General features: G+C 45.7%; 1 protein-coding gene across 1 annotated transcript in view; it reads right to left on the minus strand.

Moving 5' to 3' along the window:
* Nucleotides 1–379: 379 nt before the first annotated feature.
* The window catches only part of fbxl17 (F-box and leucine-rich repeat protein 17), a 291,040-nt gene continuing 268,253 nt past the window's right edge, over nt 380–23,166 (minus strand). The window contains exon 15 of the mRNA XM_056286959.1: nt 380–3,215. Coding sequence (XP_056142934.1) covers nt 3,078–3,215 — 138 coding nt within the window. The 3' untranslated portion in view covers nt 380–3,077. The remainder of the gene's footprint in view (nt 3,216–23,166) is intronic.

Consider the following 23,166-nt stretch of genomic DNA (forward strand, 5'->3'; position numbering starts at 1 on the left):
ATATGTTTTTGTCTTTGTGTTGCACTGCTGTGGGCTGGGAGAAATTATATTTCGTTTCCTTGCATGTACGCAAGTGCACGAAATGAAATGCAATGACAAATGACAAATAAAGTGTTCCTGATTCCTAACCTATGCTGTCTTTGGACACGATGGGAAACCCATCCGGCCATCTCTCTGGGTTTTGTCGGTTGGTTTTGTTGTCATCAAAAGCTCAGAATTATTAGCTACATTAAATGTCCATCGGTGATGTCCATAAGTTCACAGCTGATGTAGAATAAGTGGGCAACTATTCCACTGTCTTGTGAAAGGTTACTGTCTTGCATCAAAAATGCACACACACACACAAAGGAGAAGAGAGAGAAACCCTTGAGTAGTAGTGTTTTATTCATCTTTATGTAAATCCAGTCATTTACGGTTGCCTTAACAAATCAGGGATCAAGTGTGTCAACATCAAGCAGAGAAGAAAGTGCATGAGGGGATTACAAAAGAACAGTAAAAAGAAAAAAAAATCAGAGCGCGAGAGAAGCCCAATTGGGGGAATTTACAAGACCTGACAAGGGTAAAACGAACGTGTTTTTAATTGTCAGAAATCTGTGTGTACTGTGAGAGATTACAACCCCACTCCAACCCCGGAGCTAGGAAACATTGTTCACATGTGAGTGACAGTCTTTGTGGAGGCTGAGCCCAGAGCCGCTTCACCCCACGGAAAAATACCCTGCTTATTTGCATAATGTCCACTACGGATTTCTTATGGAACAGATGAAAAATTAGCAAATCTCAACAAACTATCCTACTAGCCCTTATTATATGCTTGGGCCAGTTTTGTTATACATCCTAATTCACTAAGAAAGATAATCCCTCAATGCATTGCTACGTAGCTAATGTTGCAAGCGTAAGCTCAAAACCAATATTAGTCTAAGTGAAGTTACACACAGTGTGTGTGTGTGTGTGTATATATATATACACACACACACACACACACACACACACACATACACTGTTCAACCCAACCATATGCCATCTCAGTCAAAGCACAGTCCAAACCACCAATTACACTGTTTTACTCTAAATAGTAAACAACATTATCTCTGAAAAAAAACGAAATACAAGAGATATTGGAGGACATCAACTCCAAACTACCCACATTCACTTTTACTATTCTTTTTTTTAATATGTAAAATATATAGTGAAGACTATCATAATGATGCTTCTGCCAGAAGATGTCAGAAGCATTACTGAACCTTCATCCCTCCTTTGTCATATCCTCTATCTCTATTCGACTTTATCCCTCCTTTGTCATATTCTCTATCTCTGTCCGAGAAGCAAAAATGTGTCGTAGATACAGACTGATGCGAATGCAGTGTTTCGATCAAATAATAAAAGCACAGTATCTCCTCAATGTACAGCTGATGAAATGTCCTCAGGTGATTTCTGCATCCATCTTAGGAAGCTGATTCAGTGGCAAATAGGCTACCCGTTAACCACTTAAGGCAACATTTTCTCTTTATGGTCTAAGTGGTTGGGGTTTGACGTTGGGATCATTCGACCTCAGCTCTGTTGGAAAAGGCAACTTCTATTTCAAGACCTGGTGAGTCTATTTTCTGTAATGATTTGAGGCAATTCTCAACCAAAAACCTCCATTGAAAGATCCCCCATGGCATCAAAAATAGAACAGTTCCAAAGCCACATAAACTGTATGCAGACAGTACCTCCCGCTTAGCGAAAGGCGAGGATCTCAATAAGAACATGCGCTTTTTGAAATAACAATTCAAAATGCAGTCACTTATCTGAGTCTGTTTTTCCAGGAGAGTTACAATGAATGGGCAGGCAGGGCCTCAGTGCCTTGCACAAGGGCACTTTGATAGGACACACTGACTGTTGCGAGTTCCGAACTTTGGGCTAGGCCATCCAGGTTAGCCCATGTCAACAACGCCATCGATCCTGCTGTGCATCTGCGGGAACTGCACGTTTGACTGGATCTTGTCTGAAACGTTCTTCAGTCTTTTCACTGAGCCTCACCTCTGGTCTTCACACTATGCCCGACAAGGTCTGCAAAGCTTGACGTGAGAAAAATGCCTCGAACACTGTCATTTAGATCCAAGAGAGGACAAAGGTCAGACCACATGAGAAACAGCCAATTCTTCAAATTGCCTGAAGTGAGGGCTGAAGCCCTAAGTGGTTTGCACATGTGCTGCTACCCCCATGGTCTTCCAGACCAGAGTCTCGGGACGTTCTCTTGTGGTCTCTGGTCTTCTTCTTTGTCTCATGTGATCTCACCGCAGCATTCTTCAGATGGGTTAAATGTTGAGGAAGTAAACACTTCAGTGAGCTGGCACAAAACCAGTGCTCTGGAGCACTGTATCAATCTTGAGCTGGTACATTTTCTTTTCGTTTCAAAATATCGACAGTCCCAGTACTGGCCCAACATCACTGAACCTCTGCAATTTAATTGCGCCTTTGTTTGATTCTCTTTTTTTTTCACTGGTTGTGGGCCAGATGGCTCCCAACCTTAGTTTTTAAGGCCCAATACTTTGTTCACTAAGCAGCAGTCACCCACAGTTGATATCATATAACACCCTCCAGTCCCCCCCACCCCCTAACACTGCTTTGGACTAAAACATATTGGCTGGTCGGGCAGGGATCTGGTCAAAAGAGGTCCGCTATGTGGCTCTCCTGGGGTGTGATCTGAAACACAGCTCAGCCTTGAAGATGAAGAAGCTTAATACAGCCATGTTATGGACTATGCCCTTTGATGATACGTGCAAGAAAAATCTGTCAACTTGATGATTAAATGAAAATAAAAAGAAAGTCCTCCGGGTTAAAAAAAAAAAAAAAAAAACCCAACCCAGATTAAACAAGTAAAATGATGTGGCTGATTTGCTTGAAATAAACAGCTGAATCTTTGTAGATTTGTGTATATGTTTTTGTGTCTTGGTGTGAAGCCACATGTCAACATGCATGTTTGAATGGTGAATGAAAAGTAAACATGTCTGAGCTGCAACTATTGTGTGTGTGTGTGTGTGTGTGTGTGTGTGTGTGTGTGTGTATGTATGTGTGTGTGTTGTTTCTGGCAGTAGCTACAAGGCGTTGGATGTGTTTGGACTCCAACCCAGTTGATAAGCTCTCTCCAGGGTTCTCTTGCAGTCCTGCATCACTGTGCTGAACACTATGTGGGGATACTGCACCACCAGCCTCTCCACTGTCTCTTCATTCACCTGTAAAATACACAAACACACACACACACATGCACACACACAAAAACAAAGAAATGCACGAAGTGTTACGAAGTGTTATTACATGGTCATTATGGCAATATATGTACTATTGTAATATTCATCATCTACTGTCTCACACTCACTTTCTTGAGAAAGCACATGCCTTCATGCGCACACACACACACACACACACACACACACACACACACACACACACACACACACACACACACACACATAAATATGTGTCCAAGGTCATTGGATGTACCACCAGAGGACAGTTGGGTCCAGTAAGCAGATAAGGCCTTTGTGTTGGAGCAAGACAGACAAACAGTAATAGCTAGTCTCATTCCCTAAGCCAGTCTAACATGCTGTCTTACCATCATCGAAAGCCAAAAATGAGAGAGAGAGAGAGAGAGAGAGAGAGAGAGAGAGAGAGAGAGAGAGAGAGAGAGAGAGAGAGAGAGAGAGAGAGAGAGAGACAGACAGATGGCACGTCTGACAATGAGCATAGACAGAGTAACCCAGGAGACCCTGAGGGGTTAACCACAACCCACCCTGAACCTACTCCACACCCATCCAGCAGGTCTGACACTTTCCAGGGGGAAATGATGTATAAACACTCACACATATGTTGAACACACATTCATCCATTGTGGCCAAAACACTGACAGAGTGTTTCATAGTCCCCCCCTCCAATCTCTCTGCCTGAGATCCCTTGGTTTCTTTTTTTTTCCTTCTGTGCAGGCAAGGGGGGGGGGCATGAGGAAACTTTCCCAGCTCTCTGGAATTCTTTGGCAGTCTTTTCCATTGTCTTAATTGTCTTTTCATGAGCACTGTTCCATTTCACAGTGGATTTCAGCAACTGGGAGTCAAGCAGACAGACAAGTGAAGAATGCGGGAGTGTTGGTAGGCAGGTAAGTAGCTAGCTAGCTAGCAAGCCAGCTGGCTAAATGGATAGATGAATAATTAGAAAAAATACTTTAAATAGTCAGCTGGCCAGCTAGATGGAGGGAGAGCCGAAATAGGGGTGGGGTGGGGAGAACTTCCACCGAGTGAGTCTAATAAGACTAAAACAGCTATATGGCTGTCTCATGCTCTCATGACACCAAGGCAAATCTCACACCAAAACACCGCGACAGCAACACAGATGAACAGGCGACCATAAAAGTCTTTCTGTTAGAGTGATAGTCTCTTCTGGTATAGCGCTGGTCTCAAAGTCTTTCTGGTACAATAATGGTTAAACCAAGTGAACGACTTTGACTCTAGAAGACAGCTGAGTATTCGGAACTTGGGTCTTTTATGTGGGTGTTTCCATGGAGATGCATCTTAAATTGCTCTCTGATTGGTGCGCGATGCTTATCTCCGTGTAGAATAAATGCTGTGTAAACAGCCAGCTAGCTTACGTTAGCTGTCTGACATTACGTGCACGGCAGAGAGAAGAATGAAAGCAACAAATGATGTGCACGTGCGCACGTGCGCCAAATCTCACTCCGGCCAGGTTACCAAAGTTGGCAACGCTGCTAAAAAGCATGAAAGCATTAACTAAAAGCATTACCATGAATGTAATAGCTGGCTGGGCTTTGGGACATGATGCCATCGTACTGAAGTCTAACACTCATTTTAAGGATAAAGTCAACATAATCAAAAACATAATGCTCAAGTCAAGAACTTTTTGTTTTCATCTCTCCTGTTATTCTGATCAGGTACTGAGTAAAGCCCCCCCTCCTTCACTCTACTGAAGAATTTTGAGAAATACAGCAAAATGGGCCAATTCTGGCCAATTTCTTTAATTTCTTCTCACTGGATTCAAGCAACTCTGGGACTGTTCTCAACTAATTCAGCATCGTGCCACAAACGAGAGAGAGATCACGAGCCTTGTGTGATGTTTGATCAATCTGACGCCTGTTGTGTGATTACATACACCTGTTGTTTGCCAGCATGGAAGGCAAGATAAGATGGAGTGCTGATCTAATGGAGTATCAATGGGGGAAGAGTGGCGTAGCTGAACGTGGGCCTCTGAAGACTCAATTTCACTGCTACAACCAGAGTGACGTTTGTTATGACATATGGCTGAGGCTCATTAGCAGATAACATGACAAACCCTTGATTGCCTTCATAACATATTATGCTACATTGTTGCAAAGAGAATGTCCCCCACCCTGCAACCCCGCATCCCCCCCTTGGCTCGTTAATTAGCACTTAATTACAATTAAAAAAAAGATCTAAAGAATAGACCTGTCAGACTGATGGGAGGCCATTACCTTCATTAATACTAATTTACTGCAACTCCTCTCTGCAAGTAAACACTGCGGACACAAAATGGCTCCCAATCAAAACGCTGAATCATCTGCTAATTGCGGGTTGCAACGACACTAAATGTTTGACTTGCAACAGTGTAACTGTTTGATGGGAATCATACAAAGACTAACTATTCCGTTGACCTGCGGTGCTCTTGCTTTTGCCGACGATGTGTGCAGGAAGCTTCTTAACGAGAGACCTCATTAAGAATTGTTTTGAAAACGCTGTTGCATATAAGAGGCATGCAAAAATGGGATTTAAATATTTTACTATTGCAGATGTAGCCAATCAAGATTGACCCCCCCAGCCCGCAAAAAACTAATCAAAACTAATGATCTTACTATCAATCAAAACAAACAATTCCAAGCCTTTTATCCAATTCACTACGTTCAGGAGAGTCAGAGATGTTCCGGGAAAACTATCCTCATTCTCCGAGTTGATTGAATTGACATTTTCAAATGAGATCTTCTTGACAGCAATTTGAAACACCTCATTGCTAATGGAATTCTTGTTGATAAAAAAAATAACTTGGCACATTCATTTATGAGACTTATAATACACCCTCCTTCCCACCAGCTAGCACCAGACTGACAGCCAGAGTTACGGTGCACTCAGATTGCAGGTAACAAAGCTGCAAAACAGTCAAGCATGGCCAGCGACATAGTTGCCAAGTCGCCCTTCAAGTGGCACTTGAGTATTTGTTGACAGGGATAATGTTGTCATGGGCTTATGTACCATTAATTATGTTTAAAAAAAGAGTCAATTCTAGCCTAAAAATGTGACATTACGTACCTGGTGCTCCAATGATTGCTGCCACCCTCTCCCGAGCTGCATTTTTTTGTTTATGCAATGGGAAACGAAAAGCCGGGGATTAGGCTAACAGCAAGAACACATTTTTCTTCCACTTAGGTGGAACTTTGGGGAGAGAGGAGTAGGGGAGCGCAAATGATGACGTTATAATAAATTGTGATTGGTTGACACTTTGCTGCATCGTTGGAGCGCTGAAAAAGTGAAGGCCGGCTCAGCTTTAGTTTGTCACGCCTGTCGTGCTGTGCTTGCGCATTCATGTTTACAGCTACGTGTCTCCATCTTCAGCTGAACACGACTTGCTGCCTGTTGCTTTTCCTGAAGGTCACATCACTGTTTTTAGACCCCGCAGCATACCACAAGAACATCTCTCCCTGATCCATTTCCAGAAGCTGGCAGCTTCGGTACCTCTCTATACAGAACAAGGCCGCGTGCCCTTTGTCTGGGTCTGTGGCATGCTGAATGAGACATGACGACACCGCTACACCTGCTTGGTATTTGGAGCTCAGAGCTGATGTGAAGACATGAAGGTCAGAGCCGGAGCATCGGCTAACTGGCTGGCTGGAGAGGGAATCTCTCCGCTAAAAGAGTCATGGCATTGACTTGTTCAAACCGGTGACTCAGCGACTACTTCCGAAAGCAATGTTTGGTTGCCAGGCAAAACTGTGCTTAACTGTCAGAATGGCAATTTTGTTGCCAGGCAACATTAGCTCATGCAGCACAGAAACTACTGGGCCCTGTACAACACAACTGTGGATGTGTGGCTCTGGTTCGGTGCTTCTTATTTTGTTACAGCCCCTGGTCTTCTGTAAGTCCACTGTACTACCCCTCCTGCGACCCTGGTGCCAAATCTATAGGAGAGCCATATGATAGAGCAGATCGCTGCTCACTGATGCTTTTAATCTTCTAGAGCCATCTGGGAGCGCAGCTACAGTTATCTGGAGCGAGGCCTATACTTATATTTTCCCCCATTTTAACTTCAAAGATGTTGTCCTGTAGATCTGAGGGTGGTATAATGCCGGCTGACGGGTAATATGGTGTTGTCAGGGTTTACAGGACATAGAGAGGGATGGAGAAGACAAAGAGATGCATGTCTGATGTGCTGTTCAACCAAAAGAAGTACCTCTTCTTTTAACAAGCTTTATCTGTGTGTGTGTGTGTGTGTGTGTGTGTGTGTGTGTGTGTGTGTGTGTGTGTGTGTGTGTGTGTGTGTGTGTGTTTTTTTGTGTGCTGACAGCTGGTCCTCAACTATACATTGTCGAGGCTGTAGGTGACTGACAGCTAGCTCCTCAGGTGACCTCCTCCTCTCTCCTCATGCTCCTTTCTCTGGTCCCATTTTAACAACCAGCTGTTTTTTTTTAAGATCCATTATGCACTCCATCACTGTGTAAAATATACATTTACCGCCAACGCTGGGCCTTTCCCAAGTAACCAGCGCACTAAAACACATCGTAAAGATGACATATTCCGCAGCGGTTCCCATTTTCAGTGGGGGGAAAAAGGAAAGATGGGCTCGTAAATCGATAATCAGATCCGCAAACATAAAGATGCATATCATATTAGGTGCACATGTTGAGAACAGCCTCTTGAGTGCTCCTGGTAATCAACACGCTGAGACGAAAATGGAGTCAGAGGAAAATGATGGGCGAAGAAATGGATAAAAGTTTAAAAAAAAAACCCCACTGTACTTGTACACTGCACATTCCTTCTGAATATATCAAACCTGCTGAGCACTACATATGAAACCAGTGACCCAGAATTTAAAAAAGGAACATAACACTGAATCCTGCAGATCATAAATCCTTACGGCCTTGCACGCAGATATCAGAGAGCAACACAGGACAATGATTTTTTATATTTCCTTTTTAATAAATTCCCATCCTTCTAATTTTTCGCCTACTTAAAAAAGAAAGACCAGTTCACATCTGTGCCTTTGCACGTTTCTTCCCGGCGCCCCCCCCCCTCAGTAATTCACTTTGACCATGTGGCAGCCATTGGTAGTCCCTCGCCCATAAATACAGACAAACAGCCCCTCCCCAGCCCTTGAATTCCCTGTCCATTCCCATGCAGAAGGTTCATCAGTCAACCAGTAAATACATTTGGGGTAAATGTTTAAAAAGGCTGTTTAGGCAGCAGAAGAATGCAGTGCATCAGGTCTTCGTAAAAGGAAGCTTAAACAGGGCCGGGCTTAAGTGGGCCAGATTTATTGTGTTCTTTAAACTGCCCAGAAGAAAAGCCCCAGTTGTAAAGTTTCTAAACGAGTTGCAGGATGACTGGGAGATAGTTCCCTGGATCTGATAAGGTGAAGCGGGAGGAGACAGAGAGAGAGAGAGAGGGAGGGAGGGAGGAAGAGATGGGCAGCGGAGGAACTGACAAGAGTGGAGGATTTCAGAGCTACATGAGTGGGAGAAAAGGACAACAGAAAATCATTGTGAACGATGCAATATTTTCGGATGAACTGTGGATAAACCGGTGCAGACGTTTTGAGAAATGGAGTGGTCAACAGCTGGGAGAGCCCGAACACAAAATTGGGATTTGATAGCCAACAGGCGGAGTGAGCGAACTCCTGTGCCGAATGCCCATGAGTGTGTTTTTAAAAAAACAGGTCAGGCACTGGCCGGGACAACTCTGGTCTGGTCCCACACACACACACTCTCATTCCTGCACAATATCAGAGTGCTAGCAGAATTGAAAAACAGAGTGCTGGTACATACACACACAGCAAGACGTGCACACGCACACACACACACACACACACACACACACGGACGACCGGGACTCGAGAGAACAGGGTCAAAGAAAGATTCTGGGGGCCAGGTTTGTAAACCCTACACTTCATCATGCGTGACAAAGGTAACTCAGGGAATGTGTTAGGGGTCCACCTCAATTTCTTTCTCTGTGTTAACTGTCTTATCTCAACAGAGACTGGTGGGGGGTGGTGGGTATGTGTGTGTATGTGTATGTGTGTGTGTGTGTGTGTGGGGGGGCATTCTCGAACCGAGTGGGCTTTTCCACCATTTATTTGTTTATCTCAGAGTAGAAAAACGTAACAGCCGCTACTATTTCATCACTGCTATAATAAGTCTCACACTGGCGTAGTGAAATATACTTGCGTTTTGGAGCGAAACCACACTACCTGCCTTCATCACATGCCATTTGCTATCCCCGCAGCTTTGCTTTCACTCTGCCTTATAACAGGGGGAAACAATGTATCCACAATCCGGAACACAGTATGAACAGAAACTTTAAAACGAGATTAATTAATCAAAATAGATAACAATGAAGCAGGAAACTCTGGCAGCAAGGCCTAGTGACCAATATTGACAGGGAGCGAATTAGATCAGAATATATCTGGCCAGTAATGACAATGTGGTCTGGACTTGAAAGCAAACGACACGCACATTTGAAATATCAATAAGGTGTAATAAGTTCTCATGACAAGACAATTTACTGTTGTGTGACGCATGCACACGGATGAAACATCACGGAGAAGACGCGTGAAAAGAGAAACAGGGAGAGAGCCAGGAAGACGGAGACCGACAAAATTAATATTCTTTTCACGACCACAGGAATAAGCCGAGGTCAGCCAAAAAATTAAAACTTAATATTGTGTATGGCCCCTTCACGCCACCAAGACAGCTCTGACTCATCGAGGCGTGGACTCCACAAGACCTAAAGGTGTCCTCTGGTGTCTGGCAACCAAGACGTTAGCAGCAGATCCTTCAAGTCCTGTAAGTTGTGAAGTGGGGCCTCCGTGGATCGGACTTGTTTTCCAGCACATCCCACAGACGCTCGATCGGAGTGACATCTGGGGAATTTGGAGGCCAAGGCAGCACCTTGAACACTTCATCATGTTCCTCAAACCATTCCTTAAGAGCTGAAAAAGGCAATGGCCATCAGGGAATACTGTTGTCATGAAGGGATGTACTTGGTCTGGAACGATGCTTAGGTAGGTGGTACATGTTAAAGTAACACCCACATGAATGCCAGGAGCCAAGGTTCCCCAGCAGAACATCGCCAAGAGCACCACACTGCCTCCGCCGGCTTCCCTTCTTCTCATAGTGCATCCTAGTGCCATCTCTCTTCCCCAGGTAAATGATGCACACACACCCGGCCATCCACATGATGTAAAAGAAAATGTGATTCATCAGACTAGGCCACCTTCTTCCATTGCTCCATGGTCCAGTTCTGACTGGTCTGCAGATACACAGCCCCATACAAATCAAGCTACAATGCACTGTGTGTTCCTACACCTGTCTATCATAGCTGGCATTAACTTTTACAGCAATTTGAGCAACTGTAGCTCTTCTGTGGGATCGGACCAGAGGGGCTAGCCTTCAATTCCCATGACTATAAGTGAGCCTTGGTTGCCCATGACCCTGTCACCAGTTCACCGGTTGTACTTCCTTGGACCACTTTTGTAGGTACTGACCGGGAACACCGCACAAGACCTGCCATTTTGGAGATGCTCTTACCCAGTCTAGCCATCACAATCTGGCCCTTGTCAAAGTCACTCAGATCCTTACGCTTGCCCATTTTCAACTGCTTCCAACACATCAACTTTAACAACTGACTGTTCATTTGGTGCCTAATATAGCCCAACCCTTGACAGGTGCCACTGTAATGAGAAAATCAAATCAATGTTATTCACTTACCTGTCAGTGGTTTTAATGGTTTGGCTGATCGGTCTATATGTGATATAATCTATCTATCTATCTATCTATCTATCTATCTATCTATCTATCTATCTATCTATCTATCTATCTATCTATCTATCTATCTATCTATCTATCTATATATAAATATATAATGAATACAGAAGGACATGAAAACAGAACTTTTGCCTACACCTGGCTTAGATACTGAATTTGAGTGCACACACGCGCACCCCCCCCGAAATGTGGAGCTATAAACTTGCATGTACTGTAGGCACAGACATACATGCATACATACATGCACACAACCACAATCAGTTGGAGCCCTGCAGAAGCTGTAAGGACAGATTCCAGAGCGGCTTACCAGGGTCAGAAACAAAAAAAAAAATTCCATAAAGGGAATTACAACAGAGTTATTGTGTTTAATTCTGCCTCGCACGAAATACTTCCCCTTCACTTGGCCTCCAGGAAATAGAAAGTATAAAGGACACTGTGACCCCATTCCTGCATATAAAAAAAAAATTAAATAACAATAAAAGCAAAATCCAACCTTAAACAGAATTCTTAATTCATCTTGGAGAATGTGAATAAGGAACACGTGTGTCTGCTAAAGTGGTGATTTATTTATCGAGAAGTAAAAAAAAATGTTCTGGAGATGCTCCGCTGATGATGAAAGTGAGACTTTGTAACGTTTTGGCAACACGCGGTGCAGTTATTGAAAGATATAAATTCGCTGACTTGTTCAGAACTGATAACAATGGAAGGAAAATAAATCTATTTTGTGTAAAAGATAAAATGAATGGCCTTGGACCAAATTCTATGCAGCATCAAATTCATCCTCTCCTCTTCATTTTCTATGAATGAAAAAACAGTTAATGTCTTCACGACAAAACAGATGTGCCCGCCGATCATTTGGCTTTAAAAATTTGGAGAAAGTTGCTGGAGAATCTTTACACTGATGGCAGAAAAGGACACCTAGGGGCGTCCGGGTAGCGTGGTGGTCTACTCCATTGCCTACCAACACGGGGATCACGGTTTGAGTCCCCGTGTTACCTCCGGCTTGGTCAGGCATCCCCAAAGACACAATTGGCCGTGTCTGCTGGTGGGAAGCCGGATGTGGGTGTGTGTCCTGGTCACTGCACTAGCGCCTCCTCTGGTCGGTCGGGACGCCTGTTCAGTGGGGAATAGCGTGATCCTTCCACACACTACGTCCCCATGGCGAAACTTCCCACTGTCAGGTGAAAAGAAGCGGCTGGCAACTCCACATGTATCGGAGGAGGCATGTGGTAGTCTGCAGCCCTCCCCGGATTGGCAGAGGGGGTGGAGCAGCGACCGGGAAAGCTCGGAAAAATGGGGTAATTGTCCGGGTATGATTGGGGAAAAATCCAAAAGAGAAAAGCAGACCTTGTACTTCGTCACACGTACTGGCTACTTCGTTCTTGTCAATCGATCAATAACTGTTAACAATGTAGCTGTGCATCACAGATATGAGTATGTGTTTAGTTTGTTGAAATGCAGCATTCACAGGGTTAGAAATGCTACAGTCATTAGCACGAGAAGCCCGAATAACCAACAGCCACCATGCATGGAGGCTAGGTATGGGTGGTTCTCAGTGTCTGCAGGAGATGGAAAACATATATGCTAAACCATACATTAACCATCAAATCTGGAATGGCCAATCTAAACACTCAACAGCAAGTTTCCATCTACTGTCTGGCCGTGACTCCACGGGATTGTGTTGATCTATGACAAGAGAGTGTGAGAGTACATGGAGCCGGACAGGAGAGGAAGAAGAAAAGGGGGGAAGAGTGACAAAGGAAAACAGGGGGCAACTTTAGGAAACTAATTGAATAAAGGAAAGATCTGAGCAGCATTCAAAACTCACACAACCTTGGCTGCCCTTCAGCGTGGGGGGGGGCGGGGGGATGTATGAGTGGGTGATTTCTGTGGATGAGGTCAAGTGTGTGTGTGTGTGTGTGTCTGGTAGGTTTTCTGCTGAAGGGCAATTCCGTGATTCCCTTCACATACTCAGTGAACTCTGTCAGTCTCTCACTTTTTTTTTTACACCCCTCTCCCCTTCACTCTCCCTCACTCCTGCCCTTTAGAAACAAGATGAAGGGATGATCAGGAGACGGCTTCAGTTAAGACCGCCAATCAATACAGCTCCTCGGCGTGGGATGAGGCTGCAGATTACATTAAAGATCACAAATTGCGAATGGCTCTTTCAAACCACTTTCTCAACTTTGAACATCCAAGCCGGACCAACGCTTGGAAAACAGGGACCAGAGAACCTGCCTGGCCTATACTTGATGTTCTGTACACAATACTTTCTTTCCTAATTCCCCGCCACCCCCGCTTTAAAAGTACTTTAAAACTTTCAACGAGCATCCCCGCCGTTCGCACTATCGGCACACATAATAGAAAGTTTCGCCGCGCTCCAAACTCTCGTTTCCTTAACGACCACTAAAATGGCCCCTTACTCAGCACAATGCTTCATCTTTGCTTTCCTCGCTCCCAGCCAACCGGGCCCTTAATCGGGCCCTTGTTTATCTCTGTGAATAGCAGTGCCATGGCTTGTTGTGAGTGTGGTCCCCGGCAGCTGTGTGCGCCGGCGGAGGGCCGCCATATTGATTGGGACGTCTGTTGTTTTAACAAGGTGTGTGTGGTTGCTCTGTCTGGGGCTATGGAGATGTTCATACCCATTCTCCAAACACCGCCATATCTCTGTGACGGTGATGCTAATACTTCCCACAACTGCTATTCCCCACCCCCCACCATTTTTCTCCCTAATTGTACTTGGCCAATTACCCCACTCTTCTGAGCCATCCCGGTCGCTGCTCCACCCCTTCTGCCGATCCGGGGAGGGCTGTAGACTACCACATGCCTCCTTCGATACATGTGGAGTCACCAGCCGCTTCTTTTCACCTGACAGTGAGGAGTTTCATCAGGGGGACATAGTGTGTGGAAGGATCACGCTATTCTCCCCAGCCCCCCCCCCTTGAACAGGCACCCTGACCGACCAGAGGAGGCACTAGTGCAGCGACCAAGACACATACCCACATCTGGCTTCCCACCCGCAGACACAGTCAATTGTGTCTGTAGGGACGCCCGACCAAGGTGGATGTAACACGTGGATTTGAACCGGCGATCCCTGCGTTGGTAGGCAATGGAATAGACCGCCACGCCACCAGGTTGCCTCGTTCTTTATTCTTTTTCCTCCGCTATTACCTTGACGTCTCTTAAATCTGGTCACCAGCTGTCCCCTGAGGGCCAGCAGAAGTCACTGTCATTATTTTCCTGATCCGGCCCGGTGCCGGCTGTGAGTTGACGCCTTCTCCCCCATTTCCAGAACCCCGGCGCCTATTTGTTTTCACTCCAATGAAGCAGTGGAAGAGAAGAGAAGAGGAGAGGAGAGACGAGAAGAGAAGGTTCGAGGGGAAGTGAAGCGAGAAGAGGAGTGGAGAACAAACAGCAGTGGAAAAAAAATTGAGGGGGAAAAGAAGGAGAGACAAGAAGAGATGGGAGGAGCGGTGGGGGGGGGCAGAGGGAACAGTGAGCAGAGAGGAGAGGAAGGGGAAAAAGGTACAGTGTTGTGCATCCCAGTAAGCTGTAAAAACTTCTCTAATGAAAACATTCCAGTGAGGAACACCCGGCCAGGCCGGAGCAGAGTCCCTGAGGTGATACATCAACAGAGCGGAGGGCTCAAAATGTTCACACTCAGGAGGGGGGAAAAAAAAAACAGATGGTAGAGACAGAAAGCGTCTGAATGCCGCTGACACACGCAGGACGTGGACAAACACCACGAATAGTGGGAGCACTGTTGCTTTCTGGGTAAAACTGTAAAACGCAGAGCATTTTGCATATGTAGTATGATGGCCACACAAAGCAATGGTGCTCAGACAAATAAAGCTCTCCCCTGTTGGATCTCTTGTTTATGAGACAGAAAATGAGAGAGAGAGAGAGAGAGAGAGAGAGAGAGAGAGAGAGAGAGAGAGAGAGAGAGAGAGAGAGAGAGAGAGAGAGAGAGAGAGAGAGAGAGAGAGAGAGAGAGAGAGAGAGAGAGAGAGAGAGAGAGAGAGAGCAAGAGAGAGAGAACGAGTGTTTGATTTCAGGCCTGTGGACAAAGTCCTCCCTTTTTTCACAACTTCAGTATAATTTCAGTGGCTGACAATTGCCTCTGATGGCAGTTGCACAAGGTTTCTGAGTCTGAAAAGCAAAGCGTGGAATAATACATAATGTCCCATTGTGTTTGTGGAAGTGTAGCGAGCAAAAACCCTCCCGCGGAGAGGACCAAACACTTAACAGCGCGCTCGCCAGAGAGCCATCCCTTTCTGAGACGCATGCACTGACATATGGGGTTCTGATATGCAGCAAAAGAAAAAGGTCCGCATTCAAAGGACGACGGCACTTTTCCTCGGGTCTTTCAGCTGACGACATCAAAAGGCTTGAAAGAGTGTTGGAGCTGGAAGAGTACAAAATGAACTGGCTGGATTATTTTGGGTGAGTCTGGATCAATAGCATTCTTTTGCCCCCTCGTCAGTACAGGGTGGTTTGGCCCTCAGGGCAGGAGGCATAATCATCTGAGGCAGATGGACACACCACTCGCCCGGGTCCACAGAAGGGTGTGTGTGTGTGCGTGTGTGTGTGTGCATGCTTGGGTGCATGCATGTACGTGTGTGCCTGTGTGTATACATGTGCATGCATGCATGTGTGTGTATATATATATGTGCATGCATGTGTGTGTATATATATATGTGCATGCATGTGTGTGTATATATGTGTGCATGTATGCATGTGTGTATATATGTGTGCATGCATGCATGTGCGTGCATGCATACATGTGTGTGTATATATATGTGTGTGCATGCATGCATGTGTGTGTATATATGTGTGCATGCATGCATGAGTGTGCGAGCCGATCTCAATACCCCATTATGAACTGTGTAACCAGCAAACAGCATACATTCCACCTCAGACAACACACTATTAATTGCAGACAAATAGCATTTCAGCACGTGTGAAAAAAAAACCACATACGGACACACAAAGAAAATCCTTCGGTAGATACGAAGACTGAGAGAAGAAAAGACAGAAACTCCACAGGACAAACACACACATTCCACACAATAAAGAGGTGACGTGAGCCAAAAGTTACTGAAAGGGAGTCTGAATAGGAAAATATTCCAACAATGAAGTGAATAGACTTCACACAACTGGGTCAGTGTTTGTACTGGGCGGATAACGAAAAAGTCACATTTCTCATATCAGCCCTGAATGGCAGTGGACAAACCGTTCAGGCTCCCAGGCAGTAAAATCTATACAGTACGGAAGCACGTTTGTATAAACTGTGACAGAGAAAATCAATCCTTCACACTGCTCCGTATGAGGGGAGCCAGCTGAGTCCTGTTAACAGTTCTTAAACGAATCCTATGCGTTTTAAGTCCGGTGCCATTCAAGGGGAGGCTGTTACATTAAAATTCCCCATGTTTTGACAATTTCAAACAAATTTACACAGGCTGTGCTGGGCTGCTGATGTGGAGTGCTGGCCGGGTTGACCGCAATACACGTGCGTGCATGGGTGTGTGTGTGTGTGTGTGTGTGTGTGTCAAGGTTATCACAAGCCGGTATATTTGTCTAGTGGTGACAGGTCCCATTCTGAAATCTGACTCCACATCAGTTAATGTGGAAGGAAGCTGTCCAGGGAAAATTAGACAGTGAGACAGCAAATGAGCAAGAGACAGAGAGAGAGAGACAGGTGAAGAGAGAGAGACAGACTGAGAGAGAGAGAGAGAGAGAGAGAGAGAGAGAGAGAGAGAGAGAGAGAGAGAGAGAGAGAGAGCGAGGAAGAAAAAATGGCAGAAAGAGAGAGAGAGCAAGGAAGAAAAAAAGGCAGAGAGAGTGAGAGAGAAAGGCTAAGAGAGAGCGCGAGGAAGAAAAAAAGGCAGAAAGGATGAGAGTGAGAGAAAGAGAGAGCGAGAGCGAGGAAGAAAAAAGGGCAGAAAGGATGAGAGAGTGAGAGAAAGAGAGAGAGAGCGAGGAAGAAAAAAGGGCAGAAAGGATGAGAGAGTGAGAGAAAGAGAGAGAGCGAGGAAGAAAAAATGGCAGAAAGAGAGAGAGAGCAAGGAAGAAAAAAGGGCAGAGAGAGTGAGAGAGAAAGGCTAAGAGAGAGCGCGAGGAAGAAAAAGGGGCAGAAAGGACGAGAGAGCGAGAGAGATAGGCTGAAAGAGAGAGAGTGAGAGGAAGAAAAAAGGGCAGAAAGGGAAAACGAGAGAAAGAGAGAGAGCGAGGAAGAAAAAAGGGCAGAAAGGGAGAACGAGAGAGAGCAAGAGAGCGCGAGAGAGATAGGCTGAGGGGGAGCGAGAGAGCGCGAGGAAGAAAAAAGGGCAGAAAGGGAGAATGAGAGAGAGAGAGCGAGAGAGCAAGAGAGAGTGAGAGGGCGAGTAAGATGGCATAAACATTTATCTGGAAGGTCGCGGGAAGCAAAACGAAGGTGGCGCTGATGGCGGCTCCGCTGGCGGGGTGTTTAAATTGATGCTTGTGTAATTATACTAATCTCTACTTCTACCTTGTTTAATTTTATTATGTGGCGCTTGCAATTATTTGTGTTTCTCCAAAGTCCCGAGACACACGTTTCTCAGACTGACCCAAAGCAAAGCCCTGCCAATGTCAGGGCGGTTGCTATCAGAAGTTCGTGTGATGCTGCATTTCCCCCGACTCTGTCTAAATAGCACCGAGAGAGAGTAAGTGCGATGCCGTTGCAGCCTGCTACAGTATATAACTGTATACATTTTAACAGGTCATTTATTTTTTGCAATGTAAACACGATGTGGTTAGTGCGCTAAACCAAATCAACTAAAGCTGGTGCCACGGTCAGGGACCCCGCGCTGCCTCGTCTTAAAACAGGAAAGGGCTTGTAAGATAAATATTGGGACGATGGCTGAAGTGCTCGGTGCGTGGGCCCTGCTGCAGAGCCGATGGTCGGAGGTTGTTCTGGGTCAGCATCCAGCCTAAGCTGCCCTCCACATCCGCACCTTGGACCGCGCCATCTCACGTCAAATCGCTCTCACACACAGAAACCACAGCGGGGATGCAGTTTATCCTTGGATCTACATCCCTCTCTCAACGCTCCTCGAGGCTCGGCAGCTAAGACTGCGAATCTGTTTGAAAAATATGACGTGAACTTGCTTCATGCTTGTGTTCTCTACATTCAGAGAGTAGCCTCAAACATTTTAAACAACGCACTAAGACGTGGACGCGAGAACCTCGTGAAATAGAAATCGCTCCTTGAACGCCAGGTTTATTCCCCCCAAAAAAGGAAATAAAAATGGGATGAATTTTTGTTGATTAAGACTCCCTCCAACTGCAGATTTCTACTGGTGTGATGCAAGAATCAAAACAAGCTTTAAGATTTGCTGAGGCCGATACGTCAAATTCAACCTGAGAATTCAAAATTGAGGAGAATGCACTTCATTCGATCCCATACAAAACAAAAAACAAAAAAAAAATGAACATGAGAAAAATGAAAGAATAGGATTTTGATATAATGAGTGTCCAAAAATGTTAGTCAAAGCAAACAGAGTCGTTTAGAGCAGGGGTCTCAATTTACCGGCCTGCGAGCCACATCCGGCCCGCGGGGCAGTTTTGTGTGGCCCGTACTATTTTTAGATTTAAGATTACGTTTCCTTTATTAATCCCCTCGGGGAAATTCGGTTACTGCAAATTAACCCATCCTAGCCGTGATCTGTGTCGCTGGGAGCAGAGAGCTGCCACCCTGATGCTGCGCCCGGGGACCAACTCCAGGGGGGAAACCGGAGCACCTGGAGAAAACCCATCGCAGACACGGGGAGAACATGCAAACTCCACACAGAACGGACCTGGGATGACCCCCCCCCCACCCCCAAAGGTTGGACAACCCAGGGTTTTGAACCCAGGACCTTCTTGCTATGAGGCAACAGCGCTAACTACTGGGCCACCAAGCTGCCCAAGATATCCAGACCACGTATCCATTAAGCATACTATTTTTGCATAGTACTATTCTCTCTAGTACTAAGTACTCAGTTAAGATTAGTTGTGAGGCCAGTTGCAGATGACATAGCCTAATGCAGACAGGAGTATTAACCCCAACATACGTGTTTCTTTTGATGGCAGGGGAAACCAGAGCACCTGGAAAAAACCCATCACAGACACAGAGAGAACATGCAAACTCCACACAGAACAGACCTGGGATGACCCCAGCCACCCACCCACCCACCCACTGAAAGGTTGGACAACCTGGGGTTTTGAACCCAGGACCTTCTTGCTATGAGGCAACAGCACTAACTACTGGGCTACCAAGCTGCCCAAGATATCCAGACCACGTATCCATTAAGCACACTATTTTTGCTTAGTACTATTCTCTCTAGTACTAAGTACTCAGTTAAGATTAGTTGTGAGGCCAGTTGCAGATGACATAGCCTAATGTCAGTTTTGCAGCACTCTCTGTCTCTTGCTCACATGCGTGCACACACACACACACACATACTGTAGCCAGGCAATGCGAGTGCATAAACCCAGTAGGCTAACCCACTGCGAAATATCTCAGGTCAGCTTGCTAACGTAAATTGCTGTCACTGCTTGCAGATGTTTTGTAAAAATGTCACATTCAAAAGCCAAAAGACAAGTTGACCAGGAGCACCGGCGGCTCCAAGAGAAATGGACAGGCGACTACTTCCTCGCTGAATTTAATGCGCCATCTGTCTAATTAGCAAGGAAAAAGTTGCCGTCCTGAAGGACTTCAATCTGAAGCGACATTACACTACTAAACATGCAGAGGAGTGTGATCGGCTCAAAGGTGAGGAAGAGGGGGGGAGCGCACTTTCAAAAAAAGACGGTGGTGCAGCTGTCGAAGCGATCTATGTGGTCAGCGAGGCAATAGCGAAGGCTGGCGAGCCATTTACAGAGGGACAGTTCCTGAGAGGCTGCATGCTGCAGGTGGCGAATATCATTTGCCCGGGGAAGGCATCTTTATTCGGAAACGCCTGTCTCAGCCCAAACACAATGGCGGAACGGCTCAGCGAGTTGTCAGGAGATATTTACAGAGAGTTGTACACTAAAGCAAACAATTTCACGCACTGTTCTTTGGCACTTGATGAAAACACAGACGTAAATGACAACGCTCAGCTCGCTATATTTGTAAGTATATTTGCAAGGGGTATCAATGGCCATTTTGAGCTAACAGAACTGCTAACTTTACATCCAATGCAGGGGAAGACTACAGCCAAAGATATATTTCAGGTGCTGTGCAATGCAATTGAGGGTGCTGGTCTACCCTAGAATAAATTGGCTGGGATCACCACTGACGGTGCCCTGTCCACGACAGGAAGAATAAACGGGCCTGTAGCGGTGATTCAAAGAAAGTTGGAGGAAGAGAGTGCAGATCCCACAATTGCACTGCACTGCATCATTCACCAGCAGGCACTCTGCAGCAAATGCTTGCAATTTGACAGTGTTATGACTGTTGTGGTGAAATACATTAATTACATCAGATCAAGAGGTTTACAACACCGTCAGTTCTGTGTGTTTCAGGGGGGAAAAGATGCATCATACGGAGACGTGTTGTACTTCACAGAGGCGCGCTGGCTGAGCAGGGGCGGTGTCCTGAAAAGGTTTTTTGAACTGAGGGAGGCGATCAGTGAATTCATGAGAGAAGGCAGGCTACATGTTCCTGAGCTTGATGATCCCAAATGGCTCGCGGATTTAGCTTTCTTAGCTGATATTACACAGGCACTTAACACTCTTAATTTAAAACTGCAGGGGCCAGACCAACTTGTCACTGCAGCATTTGATAGTGTGAAAGCCTCTCTGTGAAACTCAGATTTTGGAAACCACTGCCCACAGAGAAAAGATTTGCCCACTTTTCGATATGCCAACGATGATGGTGACAAAGTCAATGCTGATGAGTATGTAACTGCCACTGAGCATCACTTTTCTGATTTTAAGACTCACAGCAGCACTTTCCAGTTCTTTGCAGACCCCTTCTCCTGTGATGTGGACAGTGCTTCAAGCACATTTCAAATGGCGCTCACAGACTTGCCGTGCAACACTGAGCTCAAGGCAAAGTTCAGAGAGGCACAAGGAAAGCAGGAGATGCTTGGACAGTTTCTCAGAGACCTTCCTAAAACATCCCCACAGTTGTCCAAACTGTTCAGGCAGGTCAGGCGTCTTTTCGGCAGCATTTATCTATGTGACAAACTGTTCTCAACTATGAACTTTAATAAATCAAAGCATAGGTCCAGACTGACCAATGAACATCTCCAGGCTGTCCTCAGGGTGTCCACTGCCCTGTCTCTGAAGGCAAATGTGCCTCACCTGTGTCAGCAGAAGAAGTGCCAGGTTTCTGGCAAGAAGTAGGCTAAACATGTAGGCCTAGGCCAGGCTACACTATGTACAAACTTACCTATTTATGTGAAAACGCTGAAAAAACTTGGAAATAATAATAAGAAACAATGTGAAGGTTATAGAGTCAAACAGTTTTTTTCTCTTCATCTCTATTGCACCGGCCTCCTCCATAAGACCACCTGTCAAGTGATCCCCAGGTAATCTGAGTTTGAGACTCCTGGTTTAGAGCCTATAATACTGGGGTTTAGATTTCAATCAGATTCAAATTATTAGCCAGGGCAAGGGACCTTGGGTTCAGACACAATCTTCTTCTTTTGGCTTGTTTCCTGTTTCTCAGGGGTCGCCATGCCAGCTATTATAGTTTCCACTGGTACCCTGCAAGGGCACAGCACCAATGGTGGTCGTTGTTAACCTGGGCCTCAGCCAATCCAGTACGGAGCCTGGACCAATCCGGTATGGAGCCTGGACAAATCTGGTACGGAGCCTGGACCAATCCGGTATGGAGCCTGGACCAATCTGGTATGGAGCCTCAACCAGTCCGGTATTGTCTTGTCAATCCGCATAATGATTTGGCAAAGTTTTACATCGGATGCCCTTTCTGACACAACCACTAACCCTATGGATGGGGGCACAGTTAAAGCACTGGATGCCATCCCAGTTTTCATGGACTTACGCTCATGCCTGTCGTCAAATAATGCAGTGTGTAATATATAATATACACTCACCGGCCACTTTATTAGGCACACCTGTCCAACTGCTCGTTAACGCAAATTTCTAATCAGCCAATCACATGGCAGCAACTCAATGCATTTAGGCATGTAGACATGGTCAAGACGATCTGCTGCAGTTCAAACCGAGCATCAGAATGGGGAAGAAAGGTGATTTAAGTGACTTTGAACGTGGCATGGTTGTTGGTGCCAGACGGGCTGGTCTGAGTATTTCAGAAACTGCTGATCTACTGGGATTTTCACGCACAACCATCTCTAGGGTTTACAGAGAATGGTCCAAAAAAGAGAAAATATCCAGTGAGCGGCAGTTCTGTGGGCAAAAATGCCTTGTTGATGCCAGAGGTCAGAGGAGAATGGCCAGACTGGTTCGAGCTGATAGAAAGGCAACAGTAACTCAAATAACCACTCATTACAACCGAGGTATGCAGAAGAGCATCTCTGAACGCACAACACGTCGAACCTTGAGGCAGATGGGCTACAGCAGCAGAAGACCACACCGGGTGCCACTCCTGTCAGCTAAGAACAGGAAACTGAGGCTACAATTCGCACAGGCTCACCAAAATTGGACAATAGAAGACTGGGAAAACGTTGCCTGGTCTGATGAGTCTCGATTTCTGCTGCGACATTCGGATGGTAGGGTCAGAATTTGGTGTCAACAACATGAAAGCACAGCAATCCAATAGAGCACCTTTGGGATGTGGTGGACCGGGAGATTCGCATCATGGATGTGCAGCCGACAAATCTGCAGCAACTGCGTGATGCTATCATGTCAATATGGACCAAACTCTCTGAGGAATGTTTCCAGTACCTTGTTGAATCTATGCCACGAAGGATTAAGGCAGTTCTGAAGGCAAAAGGGGGTCCAACCCGGTACTAGCTAGGTGTACCTAATAAAGTGGCCAGTGAGTGTATACTGCGCAATTAAACCCCTGATAACTTCAGCCATTAATACCACATCCCTGGATGTCTGATGTCACAGTGGTCCTGTGCTAAAGGGACTTCAAACCGAAAACTAAGAGATGAGATAAAAGGTAGAAATGAAGATACTGTATTCTCCGTCTAGATTGAAGGAGCACAAAAGAG

The sequence above is a fragment of the Lampris incognitus genome, chromosome 1 (genome assembly GCF_029633865.1).
Source record: "Lampris incognitus isolate fLamInc1 chromosome 1, fLamInc1.hap2, whole genome shotgun sequence".
NCBI classification, from domain to species: Eukaryota; Metazoa; Chordata; class Actinopteri; order Lampriformes; family Lampridae; genus Lampris; species Lampris incognitus.